Source organism: Prionailurus bengalensis, chromosome B3, assembly GCF_016509475.1.
Source record: "Prionailurus bengalensis isolate Pbe53 chromosome B3, Fcat_Pben_1.1_paternal_pri, whole genome shotgun sequence".
Taxonomy (NCBI): Eukaryota; Metazoa; Chordata; class Mammalia; order Carnivora; family Felidae; genus Prionailurus; species Prionailurus bengalensis.
The window spans coordinates 114,225,654-114,242,514 of NC_057355.1; the positions used below are offsets into that span (position 1 = coordinate 114,225,654).

Genomic DNA, 16,861 nt, shown 5'->3' on the forward strand with positions numbered 1-16,861 from the left:
TTATTATTAAAATATTATTAAAACTCTGAGTAGTTACTTTCAGCTCTTTAACCTCCCCCAAATTTAGAAATAATCTAGATATATTGTTTGGTGTTTAATAACCAGTGCTCCCGTTATTCAGGTAAAGAATTGAAAACACCTGGAACGTAATTGTTTTGTATAATCCTAACCTCCCCATCCAAAATACCTAGGAGAGTGAATTTTTATTAACATGCCTGACCCAGAGAGCTCCAGTCTATATTTGATTTCCTAACCTTCAACGCCCAAAGATGGGTAAGTTTGTTTTTTGGACCCAGAGTTGAGATGGAACAGAGGAGATGGATGGTAGCTTCGTTTTGGCAGAGCACTCAAGTGGGGTCAGACCAGCCCAGCCAGACCCAGACCAGGCAGCCCTTCCCTAGAGTTGGCATCTGCGCGGCACGCATTTGTGTGAAGAGAGTCCCGATCTGCGAGCTTTCGAATTGGTTCCTGTGTTTAGCAAGTTCGCCAACTTCGAGGGTGCTGGCCGCTTCCCGCCAAGGAACACACCTGCCCGTGACCGCGCTCTTATTGGCCAGACACCGACGCAAGCCTCATGGCTTCAGCTGTAGGGGCTCGTCCCTGGAGGGAAAGTCCCAGCCAGGGCTGGATGACGTCATCAAAGGCGTGTCTAGGCCCTGAGGAACAGTGGGCGGGGTCGGTGGGAAGGTGTGAGGGGGGCTGGTAGGGGGCGTGGGGGCGTGGCCGGGCGGTGGTAACGTCACGGGGCGGGGCGGCGCCCGGGTAGGTAAGCCCGGCGCCTGGCGGCTGCGCTCACTTAAGACGGCTAGCCGCACGAAGTAGCTTCTAGGTCATCTGTGTCCCGCGCTGCCGGTCATGTCCCTGAGAAGCAGCCTCTCGCGTCTCCTCCGGACGCGAGTGCATTCTGTCCTGAAGAAGTCGGTTCACTCGGTGGCTGTGATCGGAGCCCCGTTCTCACAGGGACAGGTGAGAACCGGGACCTGGCACCGTGGGGCAGAACCTGGAGAAAGCGGGGGTGGGGTGAGGGACGGGGAGGCGAGGAGAAGATGGGGAGAGACGGAGGGGCACGAGGTGGTGGGTTCCCGCTATTGGGCACTGGGAGAGCACGTGGGGTTTTCCCTGGTAGGAGATGGGGAGGGAGGAAGGAGATGGAGGGCATCCTGTTTGCGCCGCGGGAGGGGGGCCGCGGGCTGGCGGGTTTCTGCGGCCTCCCCTGGAGAAGCGAGAAAGTGGTGGGACCCGCTTGGGGTGTTGGGGGGGAGGGGAGGAGGGACAGGATTTCATGGAGGGGCTGGAGGGGGAGAAACCGGCCAGAATACCCGGTGGAAAATCGAGGGAGAAGAGGTTGAAGAGAGCGACCGAGGATTTAAGGCTTCAGGGTCTATTCTCAGAAAGCGTTCACTGGCGGGGAAATTGGCGCTGCCGGCTCTAGCGGCGGGAGGCCGGGAGGGGCTGTTTTGATCAATGAAGGAAACCTGCGGTCGTGGAGAGCTCACCGCTCTAGAAGTCCGGGCTCAGGCCTTTGCCAGCCACGCTCACACACCCCCCGGCCGCCGGATCCTGACCTGGCCCAGCCCCTTCCCCTGTCTTGGCCTCTGCTTGTTCTTCCCACAGTCTGGGGCTTGGAAGGTTGATGGGATTCCAGTAATAGTTGTTTTCCCCTCTTTCCCTGCAAGTGTTTGAAATGAGCAGTCCTCAGGTGAAAATAAAATGAAGGGCTAATGCTGTCACAGGTTTTCAGAGGGATCTGTTGGGAACTAAGTATAGAATTAGCAAATTTCTGTATTTTTGTGAAATAAAGTGGTTTTATTTCCAACCCTCTAACCTCAGATCTAAATGTGTAATTTGTGTGACAGAAAAGAAAAGGAGTGGAACGTGGTCCTGCTGCCATCCGAGAAGCTGGCTTGATGAAAAGACTCTCCAGTTTAGGTAAGTAGCTGGATTTGAGATGTCTGTGATGGCCGGTAACGGACCAGTTCAGTCTCCTCTTATATCCAGGGACTGCCCAGTATCCGCTGTGTTCTTGGGAAGCATCTCTCATCCTCCCTTGGATTCCATCTGCAGTTCAAGATCTATCCGGGAGTCTTCAGGCAGTCTTGTTGCAATAGAGTAACTGTGTGTGGAAGGCAAGGAGGTGGAGTGGCACAGGACCTGGAGCAAGCTTAGTGGCTACCAAGCAGTGCTAAGAATGCTCGCTCCAGCTTTAACCGCTCAGCTTTTCCCCCTCAAATTCTAGTTCTCTTAACTCTGTCATGAGGCGCTTCTGATTCATCAGTCTAGCCAGTTTCCTCTCTCCATGTCATTTGTTTCCTCCCCAGGATGAATGGCCTTATATTACTGTAAGCAGAGCCTTAGATCAGTATTTCTCAAACTTTTCCCTGATTATGAAAATCACCTGGGTTACTTGTTTTGTTGTTTGTTTTTATTTTTGAGCGAGAGAGAAACAGATTGGGTTACTTGTTAAAAATACAGGGTCCTAGGCTCCTCCATGGAATAGTCTGGTTTATTGGCTCTGTGGTGGGATCCAGACATGTGCATTTTCACAAGTGCCCAGGTAATCCGCAGTAAAGTTGCAGTTGTGTGATTAGGATAGTACTCTAAACTTATTGAAGCTGACCCACAGATAAATGCTATTTATATAGTAATAGAGAACACTTCTTTTGGTAAGAAGGCACCAAATTCCAACTTGAATGGGAGGAACGTTCTTCCTTTTATTTTACCTGAATGTTTCTAGCTGCTTTTTAAGGTCATTTCCTCCATTCACATTAGGACCATTCATAGATCTTTTCTGAAGCTGTAAATGCAAAATGCATGGCAACAGGGAGCTGTAGGTCCTGAAGATAATCATGTGGAATCTAAGTGAACTACAACTCCTTTCCCTACTCTTGCTTTGAAATCTCTGCTGATCATTGAGTTCATTAGGGTGGATCATCTCCTAAAACAGAGGAATAATGAAGTCACCAAAATCACCTTGAGTTGAGGTGTACTTCATATACCTCTGGCTACGTCTAGATATGGTGTCTTTGGTTGAATACTCAAAACTCTCCTCTGTTAAATAATTAAAGTTTCTTCAATAGGGTCTCTTTCTTAATCATTTTTTTAAAAAGTTTATTTTGAGAGAATGAGAGAAAGCGCTAGTGAGCATATATGCGTGCCCTCCAGGAAGGGGCAGAGAGAGAGAGAGGGACGGAGGGAGAATCCCAAGCAGACTCCATTCTGTCAGCACAGACCTGACATGGGGCTTGAACTCATGACCTGAGATCGTGAGATCGTGACCTGAGCTGAAACCAAGAGTCAGATGCTCAACCAACTGAGCCACTCAGGTGCCCCTCTTTCTTGATCATTTTAATAACTCTCCAGGTTCATCACTGAAGATTAAAGATAAATTGAGATTTAGTTTTAATGTCATAAAGGGAAGAAGTTTCTATTCCTGTTTATAAATGAGGATACTGTCCCTTTAAATCCCTTTTTAAGTTTATTTATTTTGAGAGAGAGAGAGTGAGTGGGAGAGGGACAGAGAGAGGGAGAGTGAGAGAATGCCAAGCAGGCTCCACGCTGTCAGCACAGAGCCTGATGTGTTTGTGGCTCTATCCCAGGACCCTGGGATTGTGACCTGAGCCGAAATCAAGAGTCAGACGCTCAAATGACTGAGCTACCCAGGTGCCCCAAAACCCTTTTTAAAGGCATCGTTTTACACTGAAGACAACAATTTCTGGTGATCGCTGGTTTTTAATACTGGATAAACCTCTGCAGCCCATCTGATGAACTGGGCCTGGCCTTGCTCGAATTGCCTGCTGAGTGCTCATTTCTACCTTCAGAGACTGATGAATCCATTTCAGCCTCTGACACGGGACACATTTATAATATTCAGCTGAGGCTGCTGATTGAAGGGGGAAGGGCACATTTATAGCAACTTCCCTTACTCATGCTTTATAGACCTTTCCTGTCCTAGCTCATGGAATTTTCCCACTCCAACCTGGGAAAGGCCATTCTCCCTCAAATACTACTCCCTCAAATAACTCCTCTGTAAACGCTCAACCTACAGTGATGGTGAAGCTTCGGTTTATTTGGTCTTCCCTTTAATTTTTTCAGATATTTTCAGTTTTACAATTTATATCCTTACCCTGTAGCAGACTGGAAGGCCAGTATCAACAGCAGCCCAAAATAGAATCTCATTGCATATTAATATGATTGTGGCACTCAGCAGATTTCCAGCATGTGGTTTTGGCTAATCTCCAAAAATATGGTGGAGAAAGGTACCATGAGAAGTTTCCAGCTATATTGTGAAACAGTACTAAAGTAGTACTTTCGAAGCAGCAGCATGGGTCAAATTTGAGGGGACAGAAGACTCATGGAAAGGTAACGTTCACAAATCCCTTTGTTCCTTGCTTTCAAGTCTGCTGTCACAGGCTGCTGGTGTTGTCATAGCATTGGTCAAACTTCCTGTTTTCTTAAATGAATGTATTTGACTTACTGTCTGCTTTTGGTTTTCCCTTTTCCTGGATTTGGTAAGGACACCAATAATGGTTCCTCTGTCAGGTAACCACTTATTTTAGTATATAAGGAGAGCCTGAGAGAGATGAAGAGGCAATTGCTCTGGCAAGGCTCAGATGCGGTACCTCTGCTCCTGATTCTGGTTAGCTCTGACAGCCATGGTAATTTGCCCCTTTTTTCTTCAGAGGTTAAAGGAGTGTTCTGTGGGGGGAAGATAGCTGTAAACTGAGATGAACAGTTTTCGGCCTTTATCATTGTAATTAGGTAATTTGACTCAGCTGTGGTACTGAAAGGAGGTTCCAGCCACTGAAACAACCATCTAAATTAAGTGCCACTGTGACCAAGCCAAGAGTCCCGGAGTTTATTCAGGAAGCCATGTGGGAGCTACTCTGATTACCCTCAACTAGGCTAGAGACCTTTGTTCTTCCTGTTCCATTTGGTGCTCTATCAGATAGAACAGAAATCTCTTTGGTTGAGACCCAAGAATCTGGTCTGCTTCAGGAAGAACGAGAGAGGGCCCGAGGTAGCTGCTTCACGTGAAGATCTGAAGTATGAGAGCCGTTCATTTGGTACAGATTGGTGTGTGAGTTCAGGGGTGTGTATTTGCTTTCAGTGGTTGGTAGAGAAAATCAGCATTCATGGGTCTAGTTGTATAATACTGCTACTTGAGCCTGGCTTCCACGCTGCTGTTCCACTGAAACTACCTTGAGCAAGCCCACGGATTTGTCAACCTTTATATTGCTAGACCTCTCTATTGTACAACTGACCACTGTATTCTGGAAATACTCTGTTAGCAGACACTATTCCCTTTTGAGTCTCTTCTCTCCATTGACTCCTGGACTCCTCTGTGGGATCCTCCCCTCCTTCCCAACCCTCAAATATTGACTCCAGTGTTCCTCCAATTTTGTTCTAAGCCTCCCCTGCCCTCTCACAGGTGTCTCAAACTCAACTTGTTTAAAACAAAATTCATTATCTTCTCCCTCAAATCCACTTCTCCTGCTGTCTTTCCACTGTCTGTTTCACGCTATCACTCGTTATCCAGTTTACTCAAGTCCAACTCTAAGACCATCACAATCTTTTGCTTCTTCCGTTTTGTACCTTACATGTTGATCACAAAGTCTTGTTTGTTTTTTTTTCCTCCTAAATGATTAAAGTCCTTCAGCATAATGGTACTGCTGTACTTGTGTCCTCCTGACACCTGACTATAACTTTCCAATGATATCTTTTGTCCCATTCTTGCCTTCCTTGGTTCACATTCTTTGCTGCCACCAGAGTGAGCTAAGACTGTTTCTCCTTGGCTTAGTTTTACATGCATCCATGCTTCTCAGTCTTGTCATTCATATACTATCTTTGCTAATTTGCCATATTTTTCATTTTGGTGTTTTTCTTTAAATTGGACTTAAATCCTCATATGTTTAAAATGTAGCCTGGCCCTATAATAAACGGTGAAATCTCAGGCTTGTACTAGATACAGTTTTCTAATACACTCTCATTTAATAGTTTTACATTTTGGTATCTGTGCTTCAGCCCCTAGTGCTATGTGTTCCACGTGTCAACCAAAAGGACAGCTTCCGCATAATTTGACCCTAATCTACCTCAGCCTTCTCTCCACCCACATTCTGCCTTATTTTCATTGTAGCTAGAGTTGTGGGCACTTGACCTAGGCTCCACCAACAGAAGCACCCATCTTAAACTTTGACTTGAGATTCAAGAAGAAAGGGCAGCAAAGAGTTAATTTTGTGATGGGCAGGGGTGGTAGCAATGCTAGCAGTGGCTTCTGTCCAGTCTTGGTGGGGTCAGCCATGCCAGCTGCATGCGGTTCGTCTTCCCAGTAGTGGAGGTAACCGTAGCAATAGGCTCTTTCCTGGACCATCCAGCAGTATGACTTTTGGAGGCTTTATTCCTGGTAATATGGCCTTTAAAGCAGATATTGGCCCTCTTAAAGACTCTGGGAGTTGCCCAAATTGAATAAATTGCTTTTCTGCTGTAATTAGCCAGAATAGGTTTCTGTTGCTTGCAGCTTAGAGATCCTGATTGATACCTAGTTTACATATTCCAGTGAGGAAAAAATTGCCACGTGGACTGCAATATTCAAAATCCTCCCTCTTTCTAGGCCCTTGATGATAAATTCTTGTTCTTTTGGTTGCTTTTTCCCTAGTACTTGACACAGTCTTCTTGTAAGTTAATATAACTCATTAGGTTACAGTTTCTTTGGCCGTAAGTTAATTTAGGACTGTATCTTCATCTTTTTGGATTTTAGCAACTCCCTGTTCTCTTGGTGCTTTGATTTCTGAACCATCATGTTCCTTAATGTGACTTGGGAAAAGAGCCTCAAGTTTTAAAGATATTTTCAAGTTCCAGGCATGCCTGACTGTAGTAATGTGTTACTGTGACTTAAAAATTATTTTTAAACAATTTATTTTTTACATTTTATTTATTTATTTTTGAGAGAGAGAGAGAGAGAGCACACAAGTAGGGGGTGGGAGGGATGAGGCGAGGGAGAGGGAGACACAGATCCGAAGCAGGCTCCAGGCTCTGAGGCTGTCAACACAGAGCCCAACGCAGGGCTTGAACTCACAAACCGTGAGATCATGACCTGAGCTGAAGTCGGACGCTTAACCGACTGAGCCACCCAGGCACCCCTAAAAATCATTTTTAATATTCTAGATCTTAAGTATATATTTAAAGAGGGTTACAAGATTGTACACATTTGCTAAAACTTGAACTTAAAATGTGAGTAATATAGAGTATGCATCAAAGCTTTTCAAACATCACTTTCAGGTTTCTTTAAAAAAAAATTTTTTTAGGGGCGCCTGGGTGGCTCAGTCGGTTAAGCGTCTGACTTCAGCCCGGGTCACAGTCTCATGGTCCGTGAGTTCGAGCCCCGCGTCGGGCTCTGGGCTGATGGCTCAGAGCCTGGAGCCTGCTTCCGATTCTGTGTCTCCCTCTCTCTCTGCCCCTCCCCCGTTCATACTCTGTCTCTCTCTGTCTCAAAAATAAATAAACGTTAAAAAAATTTTTTTTTTTAAATTTTTTAAATGTTTATTTTTGAGAGAGAGCACGTTTGAGTGGGGGAGGGGCAGAGAGTGAGGGAGACAGATGATCTGAAGCAGGCTTCTGCTGACAGTGGAAAGCCTGATGCAGCTCTGTGGGGCTCAAACCCACAAACTGTGAGATCATGACCTGAGCCAAAGTTGGATGCTTAGCTGAATGAGCCAGCCAGGCACCTCTCAGGTTTATTTCTCAAGAACAGCTTTTAGGGGCGCCTGGGTGGCTTAGTCGGTTAAGCGTCCGACTTCGGCTCAGGTCATGATCTCAAGGTTCATGGGTTCGAGCCCTGCATTGGGCTCTGTGCTGACAGCTCAGAGCCTGCAGCGGGTTTCAGATTCTGTGTCTCCCTCTCTCTCTGCCCCTCCCCCCACTCGTGCTATGTTGCCCTCTGCCTCAAAAATAAGTAAACATTAAAAAAAAAAAAAAAAACAGCTTTTAGTCCCTACAAACTAACAAGTTCATTCACTAACTTTTATATTCAAAAAATTTGAGTACTGCTAAGGCTTAGATACTGGGAATATAATAGTGAACAGAACAAATCCTTGTTATCTTAGAGCTCATTCTAATGAAGAGTGGTTGGAAACAGACATAAGTAAAATCTACAGTATGTCAGATGGTAATAGGTACTGTGGAATAAATGAAGCAAGGAGTGGGGAATACTAAGTAAACATTGCATATGTAGATGGAGAGGCCTCACTCAGAGGGAGTTATGTGAGCAGACCTTTGGCAGGTGAAGAAAGGAACGAGGTGCATATCTGGAAGCATTTTAAGCAGATGAAACAGTAAGACTCAGAGACAGAAAGGTGTCTGGAATGTTCAGGGAACAAAAGCCACTACTGAGCTCTAGCCAGTGATTGCTGCATGGGAAGGGGGGGAGGGCTTTCTATGCTTCTCTCCAGTTTTTCAAGAAAAGCCAGAAATATGGATTTTTATGGTAGATCTGCATTGTTTTTTATTTTTTATTTTTTAACGTTTATTTATTTTTGAGACAGAGACAGAGCATGAATGGGGGAGGGTCAGAGAAAGAGGGAGACACAGAATCTGAAACAGGCTCCGAGCTGTCAGCACAGAGCCTGACATGGGGCTCGAACTCACGAACCGTGAGATCATTACCTGAGCCGAAGTCGGAAGCTCAACGGACTGAGCCATCCAGGCGCCCGTGATCTGCATTAAGAAATCTATATCCATACAATGGAGTATTATTGAACCATAAAAAGGAATGAATTGCTAATTCATGCTACAGTATGGGTAAATGTTGAAAGCATTATACTAAGTAAAAGAAAGCAGGCACAAAGGCCACATTGCATGATTCCATTTATATGAATTGTCCAGAATAGGCAAATCCATAAAGACAGAAAGTAGACTAGTTCAGGGACTAGTGGGGAGAAGGCAATGGGGAGTGGCTGGCAGTGGGCACTGGTTTCTTTCTGGAGGGTGATGAAGCTGTTCTGTAATTAGTAATTTGCTTAGCAATATGCTGTGGCAAGAGCATATATCACTGGTGTACATGAATAAAGGCAAATCTCTTAAAGACATTGGGATTTGGCAAATATCCGTATAACCAGTCTTATAAAGGCAGCAAAGAATTTAACTTACACGTTTTATTTCAAAGTTGTTTGATCCATTGTCATGTTCTAGACATTGTGCTACGCTCTTGCTATAGTGTCATTCTTAATTTGTTAAGAACAAATGATACCTGTTAGAATGGCCAGCATCAAAAAACCCAGAAACTAACAAGCATTGGTGAGAATGTGGAGATATTAGAAACCCTTGTGCACTGTTGGTAGGAATGTAAAATAACTTAGCTGCTGTCAAATACAATATAGTGGTTCCTTGGAAAATTAAAAATAAAGTTAACATGTGACCCAGCAATTTCACTTCAGGCATATACCCCAAAGAATTGAAAGCAAGGTCTTTAAGAGCTATTTATAGACCCATGTTCATAGCATTATACACAATAACAAAAAGGTATTCATACAACGGAATATTAGCCTTAAAAAAGGAAGGAAATTCTGACATATGTTGTAACATGGGTGAAACTTGAGAACATTATGCTAAGTGAAAGAAGTCACAAAAAGACAAATGCTGTATGATTCCACTTATGAGGTACCTAGAGAAATCAAATTCATAGAGACAGAAAACAGAATGGTGGTTGCCAGCGACTGGGGGAAGGGAGAATGAAGAAATATTGTTTAATGGGTACAGAATTTCAGTTTTGCAAGATGAAAAGAATCCTAGAGGTGGATGGTAGTTAAAACGATTATATAAAAATATGAATGTACTTAATACCACTTAAAAATGGTTTTTAGGGGCGCCTGCGTGGCTTAGTTGGTTAAGTGTCTGACTTCAGGTCATGATCTCATGGTTTGTGAGTTTGAGCCCTGTGTCAGGCTCTGTGCTGACAGCTCAGAGCCTGGAGCCTGTTTCATATTCTGTGTCTCCTCTTTCTGCCCCTCCCCTGCTTGAGTTCTGTCTGTCTCTCTCAAAAATAAGTGAGCATTAAAAAAAATTTTTTTTAAATGGTTATTTTTAGGGGCACCTGGGTGGCTCAGTCAGTTAAGCATCTGACTTTGGCTCAGGTCAGATCTCGTGGTTTGGGGGTTTGAGTCCCGCATAGGGCTCTGTGCTGACAGCTCGGAGTCTGGAGCCTGCTTCAGATTCTGTGTCTCCCTCTCTGCCCCTACCTGGCTTGCACTCTGTCTCTGTCTCTCTCTCTCTCAAAAATAAATAAAACATTAAAAAAAAATTTATGGTTATTTTTTAAATAGATTTTTAAAGTTTTTATTTATTTATTTTGAGAGAGAGAGACGGGGGGGGGGGGCAAAGAGAGAGGGAGAGAGAGAATTCCAAGCAAGCTCCACATTGTCAGCACAAAGCCTGATGCAGCTCAAACCCACGAACTGTGAGATGATGACCTGAGCCAAAACCAAGAGTCAGACGCCTAACCTGATGGGGCCACCCCCCAAAATGGATATTTTTATGTGTATTTTACCACAATTTAAAGAAAACCTTAATTCATATTCTATTCTAACTTATTTTTTAAGAACATGGTTGTAGCTTCTCTTAAGACCTAAAAATGCCACGTGCTTGAATTTTTTTGGCTTCTTAGCACACTGTTTTGCTCTATAAATAAAAGCTGAGAATGAACAAACAAAAAAAGTAAAGTATGTCCTGAAGACTTCAAGAAACTTTCCCAAGGCCCTACAGTCAGCAGAAGTAGTTGAGAATCTCATTTCTTGCTGTATATGACCTGATGGCTGGATTGGTGCAGTCAGCTGCCTTCTCAGCTCTTGCGGCAGCCAAAGAAACTCCATGGCACCATCATAAGTGGGTGGTCTCCTATTTCTTAAAGTCCTGTGTGTTCCTAGTGTATTCCCTCTCTCATTTCCCATGACAGATACTTCAAGTCTTTACCCATAATCCTCATGGCTCTGTCTTTCCAACTAAGGCATGGACTCCTTTACAGTTCTTCTCCCTGTCATCCCCCAATTAGTTGTATCGACCCACTCTCAGAGGATGAGGGATCCAGTCCAAACAGTATTAGGGAGAAGTGTGTGAAAAGAGCACAAAATAACAATGGCTTAAGAAAAATAGTTTCACTCTCCAGTAAACAGAATCTGGAGAGAAGTCCAGAGCTGGTTTGGCCACTCTAGTTCAGACCTAGATTCTTACCTTGCTGTGTTACCAGCAAGGCTTCTGTCTAGTGGTCCCAGATGGTGTGGCCTCGTTTCTGGCAGCAGGGCGCAAGAATGGACAGAAGTGGGCAAAGGGAGAACTCTGTGCTTTCCCTTAAGGGAAGTTCCCAAGAAGTTGCAGGATGTTTCTGCTTATCGTTTTGGACCCAAAGGGCCACATGGCCACACCAAGGAACAAGGGAAGATGTCGACTTTAGTCTCCATTCTAAGAGGTCATGCTCCCAACTGAAATTCTGTCTCTGCAGAAGAAGTGAAGGACAGATCTTGGACAAGTTAACAGTCATACCACTTCCCTAGGTTCTAGATCCCATCTCTCCTGACCTTTGAGTGTTCTTGTTCTAACAATTATCCCTTCCCTCCCTTTGTTCTGCAAATCTTACCGTCCTGCCATCCTCCTTGGTCTTTATGTAGCCTTCCAGCTGTTGTCCAGTTGTTTCTCTTCCGAGCCACCATCCTGGCTTCTCTGCTGCCCTTTCACACTGCAATTTGCTATAATCTGACGTCTTGAGCCATCATTGCAAAGAAACTGGTTTTGCCGAGGTCTCAGACCTCCTACTTCCTAACACAGTAGACACTGCAACATTCACCTTATTTGACACTGTCTGCCACACCTTTATTGAAACAGACACCATTCTCTTCTGGTTTTAGCTCTCTGGTTGCTTTGCTAGATCTTCTGCTACCCACCCTTTACATGCTGGTGTTCCTCATGGGTTCTCTGCCCTTGATCCTCTTGGTTTAATGTTGTCTCAATTGGCAGTTTGTCCATTCCCATGGCTTTTCTGTCACCTGTATGCTGATGCCTCCAAAGCTTTATTTCCAACACTTGTTTCTGCTCTCAGCTCCAAACCTGTATCCCAGCTGGCTTCCATGTGTATATTCTTTTTAACTTTCTTATTATGGAAGTGTACAAACATAACAAAAGTAGATACAGTGACATAGTGCATTTGTCGTGTCTGTTGCCCAAGCATCAATCATCAATACATGGCAATCACCCTACTCCATGCCTTTCACAGCAAATCACAGACATCCTATTGTTTTATCTGCAAATACTTCATTAGATATCTTCAAATATAAGAATTCTTTAAAATTTAACCATAATACTATTATCATACCTAAAAGAATATCAAATGCCCAGTGTTGGATAAATATTATAATAATAATAATAATAATAATAATAAATCTCCTCCCAACCAAGAGAACCTTTCCATAAAGGTAGTAGAGAAAGCAGTTATTGAATAAGCATTCAATCAGGAAATCTGCTAAGAGATTGCAAAGATAAAGAAATCTCCCAGGTGCAGCCCATTACATGTTTTCAAGAGAAATAATAACTAGTCCTCTGGTTAGAGGATTTGACAGTAACATTTGTCAGAGCTCATCCTAACTTTATCATAGAAATTTGAACAACCACCAGAGGAAAACAAACTTCTCATATCCTAAGGCAGGAAGTATTTTAGCAAATTGGGGCAGGCTGCCCACACCCTGTGCCCACAGAAGTTAGCCTCTGAATTTCCAGTCGTTGAGGGAAACATTCCTGGGGTAGGAGACTGACAAGAGGCTTATTTAATGTTGTAAACATTTACATGCATTTGAAAAGGACAGAGAAGGAAATTCTGAAACAAAAGGGAGCCAGGAGTCTTCCCCTTATAAACAGGGAAAATTAAGTCTATTTTTCCTTTGTCTCTGCCCTTAAACCAGTTAATGTTGACATTGTTTGACAGACTTAGGTTTTTTGCGATGTTTATTTACAGTTTGTTTGACTTGGGATCTTTATCTTTTTTTTTTCTTCTTCTTCCTTGTGGTGTATTTGTGGAGGAAACTAGGTCATTGGTCTGTGTAATAATCTCTGAATTTTGCAGATTACATCCCTGTGGTGTCCCTGTGATGTGTTCTTTTGTGTTTCCTGTAAACTGATAATTGGATCTAGATCCTTGGTCAGATTCAGGCTTTTTTTTTTTTTTTTTTTTTTTTTTTACCCCTGGCAGTTCTGCAAAGTTGGTGGCAGTATATACACTTCCATCAGAAGTGATGTTATTCATCATTGAACATTGTGTAGAATTGATCCTTGTACTTGCTCCCGTGTGTTTTCAACAGGATAGTCTCTAACATCTCAAGGCCATCTATCCAGAACTGACCTCATCATCTCCACTCCCTTCCCCTGTGTCTTTCTCATCTTTAGAAGTAGAGCCAGAAAGCTGCAGGGCAGGCCCTTTATTTCCACACCCCCTCTAAGTATTGCTGGAATCTACTGCTTTATCTTTACAGTCCCCTTGTGGAGCTGCTCTTCTCCAGGCCAGTCCATTTCCCTCAGGCCCTCAGTACACTGGATCTGCAGTGTAGATTTTGATTTCTCACTTCCTGACCCTACTACTTGGGTTTTGGGCCCTGTCCCCCCTTCTGCCTCCTCCTGCCTTTTCCTTCCACAATCCTCCCAGGAACCCTGGGCTCAGGGGAATTGTGAATTGTTCTCTAGGGCTGAAGGTATTATATGCCTCTTCTGCTTGGTAAGCCTTTTCCCCTTCCCCTTTTATTCCTGGCTAATACCTTCAAGATTCAGCTATTGCCCCTGATAAGTCCTCCTGGCTCTTCCTGGGTCTGAGTCAGCACTTTCCTCTGTTCCCTTCACACACTGTGCCCGGCTGCCTCATAGCAGTAAGCACTGGACTATCCTCTCACCAGGCTGGGAGCTCGTTGAAATCTGTGGCCATACCTCATCTCCCCATCCCCAGGACTTACTAGAGAGCCTGGCACACAGGAAGCACATAGTCCGCCTGTGCTGAAGGAAGACGGGGCAAGCATCCTGGCCTTCTGTAACTTCATTCAAATCATGCCCCATGGGATTTTCCCAGATCACTGTTTCCTTTCTCTCAAAATGATTGGCTCCTAAAAAAAAAAAAAAAAAAAAAAAAAAATGATTGGCTCCTCAGAAGCCAGCTGATCTCCTGATTTTTGAGAATGTATGACTCAGAGTAACTGGCATATGTCAAATTGTTTAACTCTTACAAGGTATTAGGCTACTAGTTGATGAACTTATTTAAGCTAAATGTAAAAGTAGGTGATAACAGCCGTTGTTGTCCCCTCTTCGAAACCTATGTTTCTTCATCAGGACCTGAGTCGCTGATGGTGACTGCTTCTTCAAGTCAGGCTGGCCTCTAGTTACTTTAGAGAGCTGTTGCATTATTTATTTCAACATCCAACATAGCACAGTTCAGAGTCCTGGAACCTAAGGGATTACTGTGGTTGGTTTAAATAATTTAGTCTTTGAATTAATTTTTTTCTTTTTGTTAAAAAAAATTTTTTTAATGATTATTTTTGAGAGTGAGAGTGTGCTCAAGCATGAGTGGGGGAGGGGCAGAGAGAGGGGAAACACAGAATCCAAAGCAGGCTCCAAGCTGTTAGCACAGAGCCTGACATGGTATTTGAACCCACAAACCACTAGATACTGACCTGAGCCAAAGTCAGATGCTCAACTGACTGAGACACCCAGGTGCGCCCCTCTCTCTCTCTTAATGACCAGACTCTCTTGGTAGTGAGGGTGTATTAATATAATAGATGTGAGTAATGCTGAGATTGGGAGAAGACAGACCAAATCTTCCTGGCTCCCTACCTCCTGCCAAGAGACCAGAATTACTGAATAGAAAAAGAAGTAGAAAACTACTTCCTGTGTGACCCAAGAATTGAGTCACAGCAGGGCATGTGGCATTGTGGTTAGGGCTTCAGAGAAATGGTGTTCCAAGATTAATTGGCTTTGCCTTTATATTCTTTTATAGGAGATGTGGACAATTCAAGCTGTGAGTGAGAACTGGACTCTATAGGAGCCATTTCAATGAGAAATCAGTGGACCTATGTGTGTTTGCTACTTCTCACCAGAAACTGATTTTATCAAAATGACATAGTCCTATTACAAACAGGTTTTGGGAAGTCTTAGGTTACACCACCAGTTTCAAGGAAAAGGGTAGGGTGGGGAGACAAACCACAGAGGTGCTTCACCCAATTGAACTAATACGTAATCCTTAGCATGTGTAGACTTTTCCTTGTTATCTCATTTAATACTCCTGGAAAGCACGTGAGATAGGACAAGCTCAGGAAATGAACTTGGTTGCAGATCTTGACTCTTAGGAAGTTAGGGGCTGGAGGGCAAGGATTCTTCCTTTTGCATCTACTGTGGCACTTGACTTCCTGTGGGCATCTTGTGTGCGCTCTGCTTTCAGCCCAGAGTTGTCTGGAATGCAGTCTGTCTGGTTTGAGGTTCCCTGGAACACTCACCAGGAAGCCAGCCCAGGGTCTGGGGCAGGGAGCTGGACATCAGAACCGTTGTTAACTGGCAATGCTGTAGTCATTAGCCTGATGTGTTGCCCTTTAAATCCTTTCTGGAACAAGGTAGAATATCAAGAACCTAAAAAAGATCACATATTCTGAAGAGCAGTATTTTATCCCCAGGGATTGTCACTGTCTCTTCCTGAGGTTATACACTGGAGCAGGCTGAAGTTTTGTTAGCATGTTGACAATGGCAGATCTCTTTTCCAGATAAGCTCAACAGTCTTGTTCTGAATGAGGGAAAATGGTTATACTGCTGTGTCTTGTGAAGCCGGAGGAACCCTCCGCTTCCCTCGATCCTGCCTGTGCTGGAACTAGGCTGTTAGGGTGCCGTCAGCCAGCAGTCCATCTGAGAAGGCCTGAGCCAGTTCACCGTGATCTAGAGGCATGTAGAGGGCTGATGTGAGCTTGGTTCAGAGGGCATGCATTACTAAGCTTATCTTCAGACAGTGATACTCTGTTTTCCTTAGGAGAGGACGGACATAGCTAGACCACCAACTAGCAAGGAAGTTACACTGGTGCTGCAAGTCATCTTGGTTACATGTCTCGAACTAAATTTTAACATTTTTTCCCCTCCCTTCCCCTCTCAAATTTTTTTTTTAATGTTTATTTTTGAGAGAGAGAGAGAGCGAGCATGAGCAGGGGAGGGGCAGAAAGAGAGGGAGACACAGCAGACCGAAGCAGGCTCCAGCCTCTGAGCTGTCAACACAGAGCCCAACGTGGGGCTCGCCCTCATGAATGGTGAGATCATGACCTGAGCTGAAGTCGGACCCTTAACCGACTGAGCCACCCAGGTGCCCCTAAAGTTTTGAGTTCTATATTTAGATTTTTTTACTCAAGAATCACATTCATGCAAAGGCATCTATTGACACCATGTTTGTATCTTTTGATCTTGAGGTTAACTCTGGTACATGTCAGATGGACATGTCTGAAATGACTGGCCTGGCTGGCTCACCTTCTGTCCTCAAGCCAATGCCACTTTCCCTGCCCTGGTCTTGGTCAGCTGTGCTTCTCACTGCCTCAGAGAACTGGGTGGGGAGGAAGGAGGTGTTGGGAGCCCTGATTGAAGCAGTCTTCTCAGACTCAGAAGATGTGAACTACAACAAATACGTGTTCTCTGCGTGGTAGGATTTCTTGCCCTAATGCACTCAACTTGATATTGAGTCTAAGAAGAGCAGATATTTACAGGCCTCGAGGACACATGATTCTGGAGGTTGTATAACCTCTGGCAGTTAAATGGCACTAAATAAAAAATGAGCTTACCTTAAATAAGTCTCTTCGAAGGTTATTACCCAAATCACATTTTA

General features: G+C 44.2%; 1 protein-coding gene across 2 annotated transcripts in view; it reads left to right on the forward strand.

Annotated features, from left to right (window-relative positions):
• The first annotated feature begins 742 nt into the window (after positions 1-742).
• Positions 743-16,861, forward strand: part of ARG2 (arginase 2) — a 30,975-nt gene continuing 14,856 nt past the window's right edge. Inside the window, exons 1-2 of one of the 2 annotated variants that reach the window (XM_043556433.1) lie at positions 743-966; positions 1,857-1,929. In XM_043556433.1, the coding sequence (XP_043412368.1) occupies positions 856-966; positions 1,857-1,929 (184 nt within the window). In that variant the 5' untranslated portion in view covers positions 743-855. The remainder of the gene's footprint in view (positions 967-1,856; positions 1,930-16,861) is intronic. The other variant, XM_043556434.1, reaches the window with a different exon arrangement.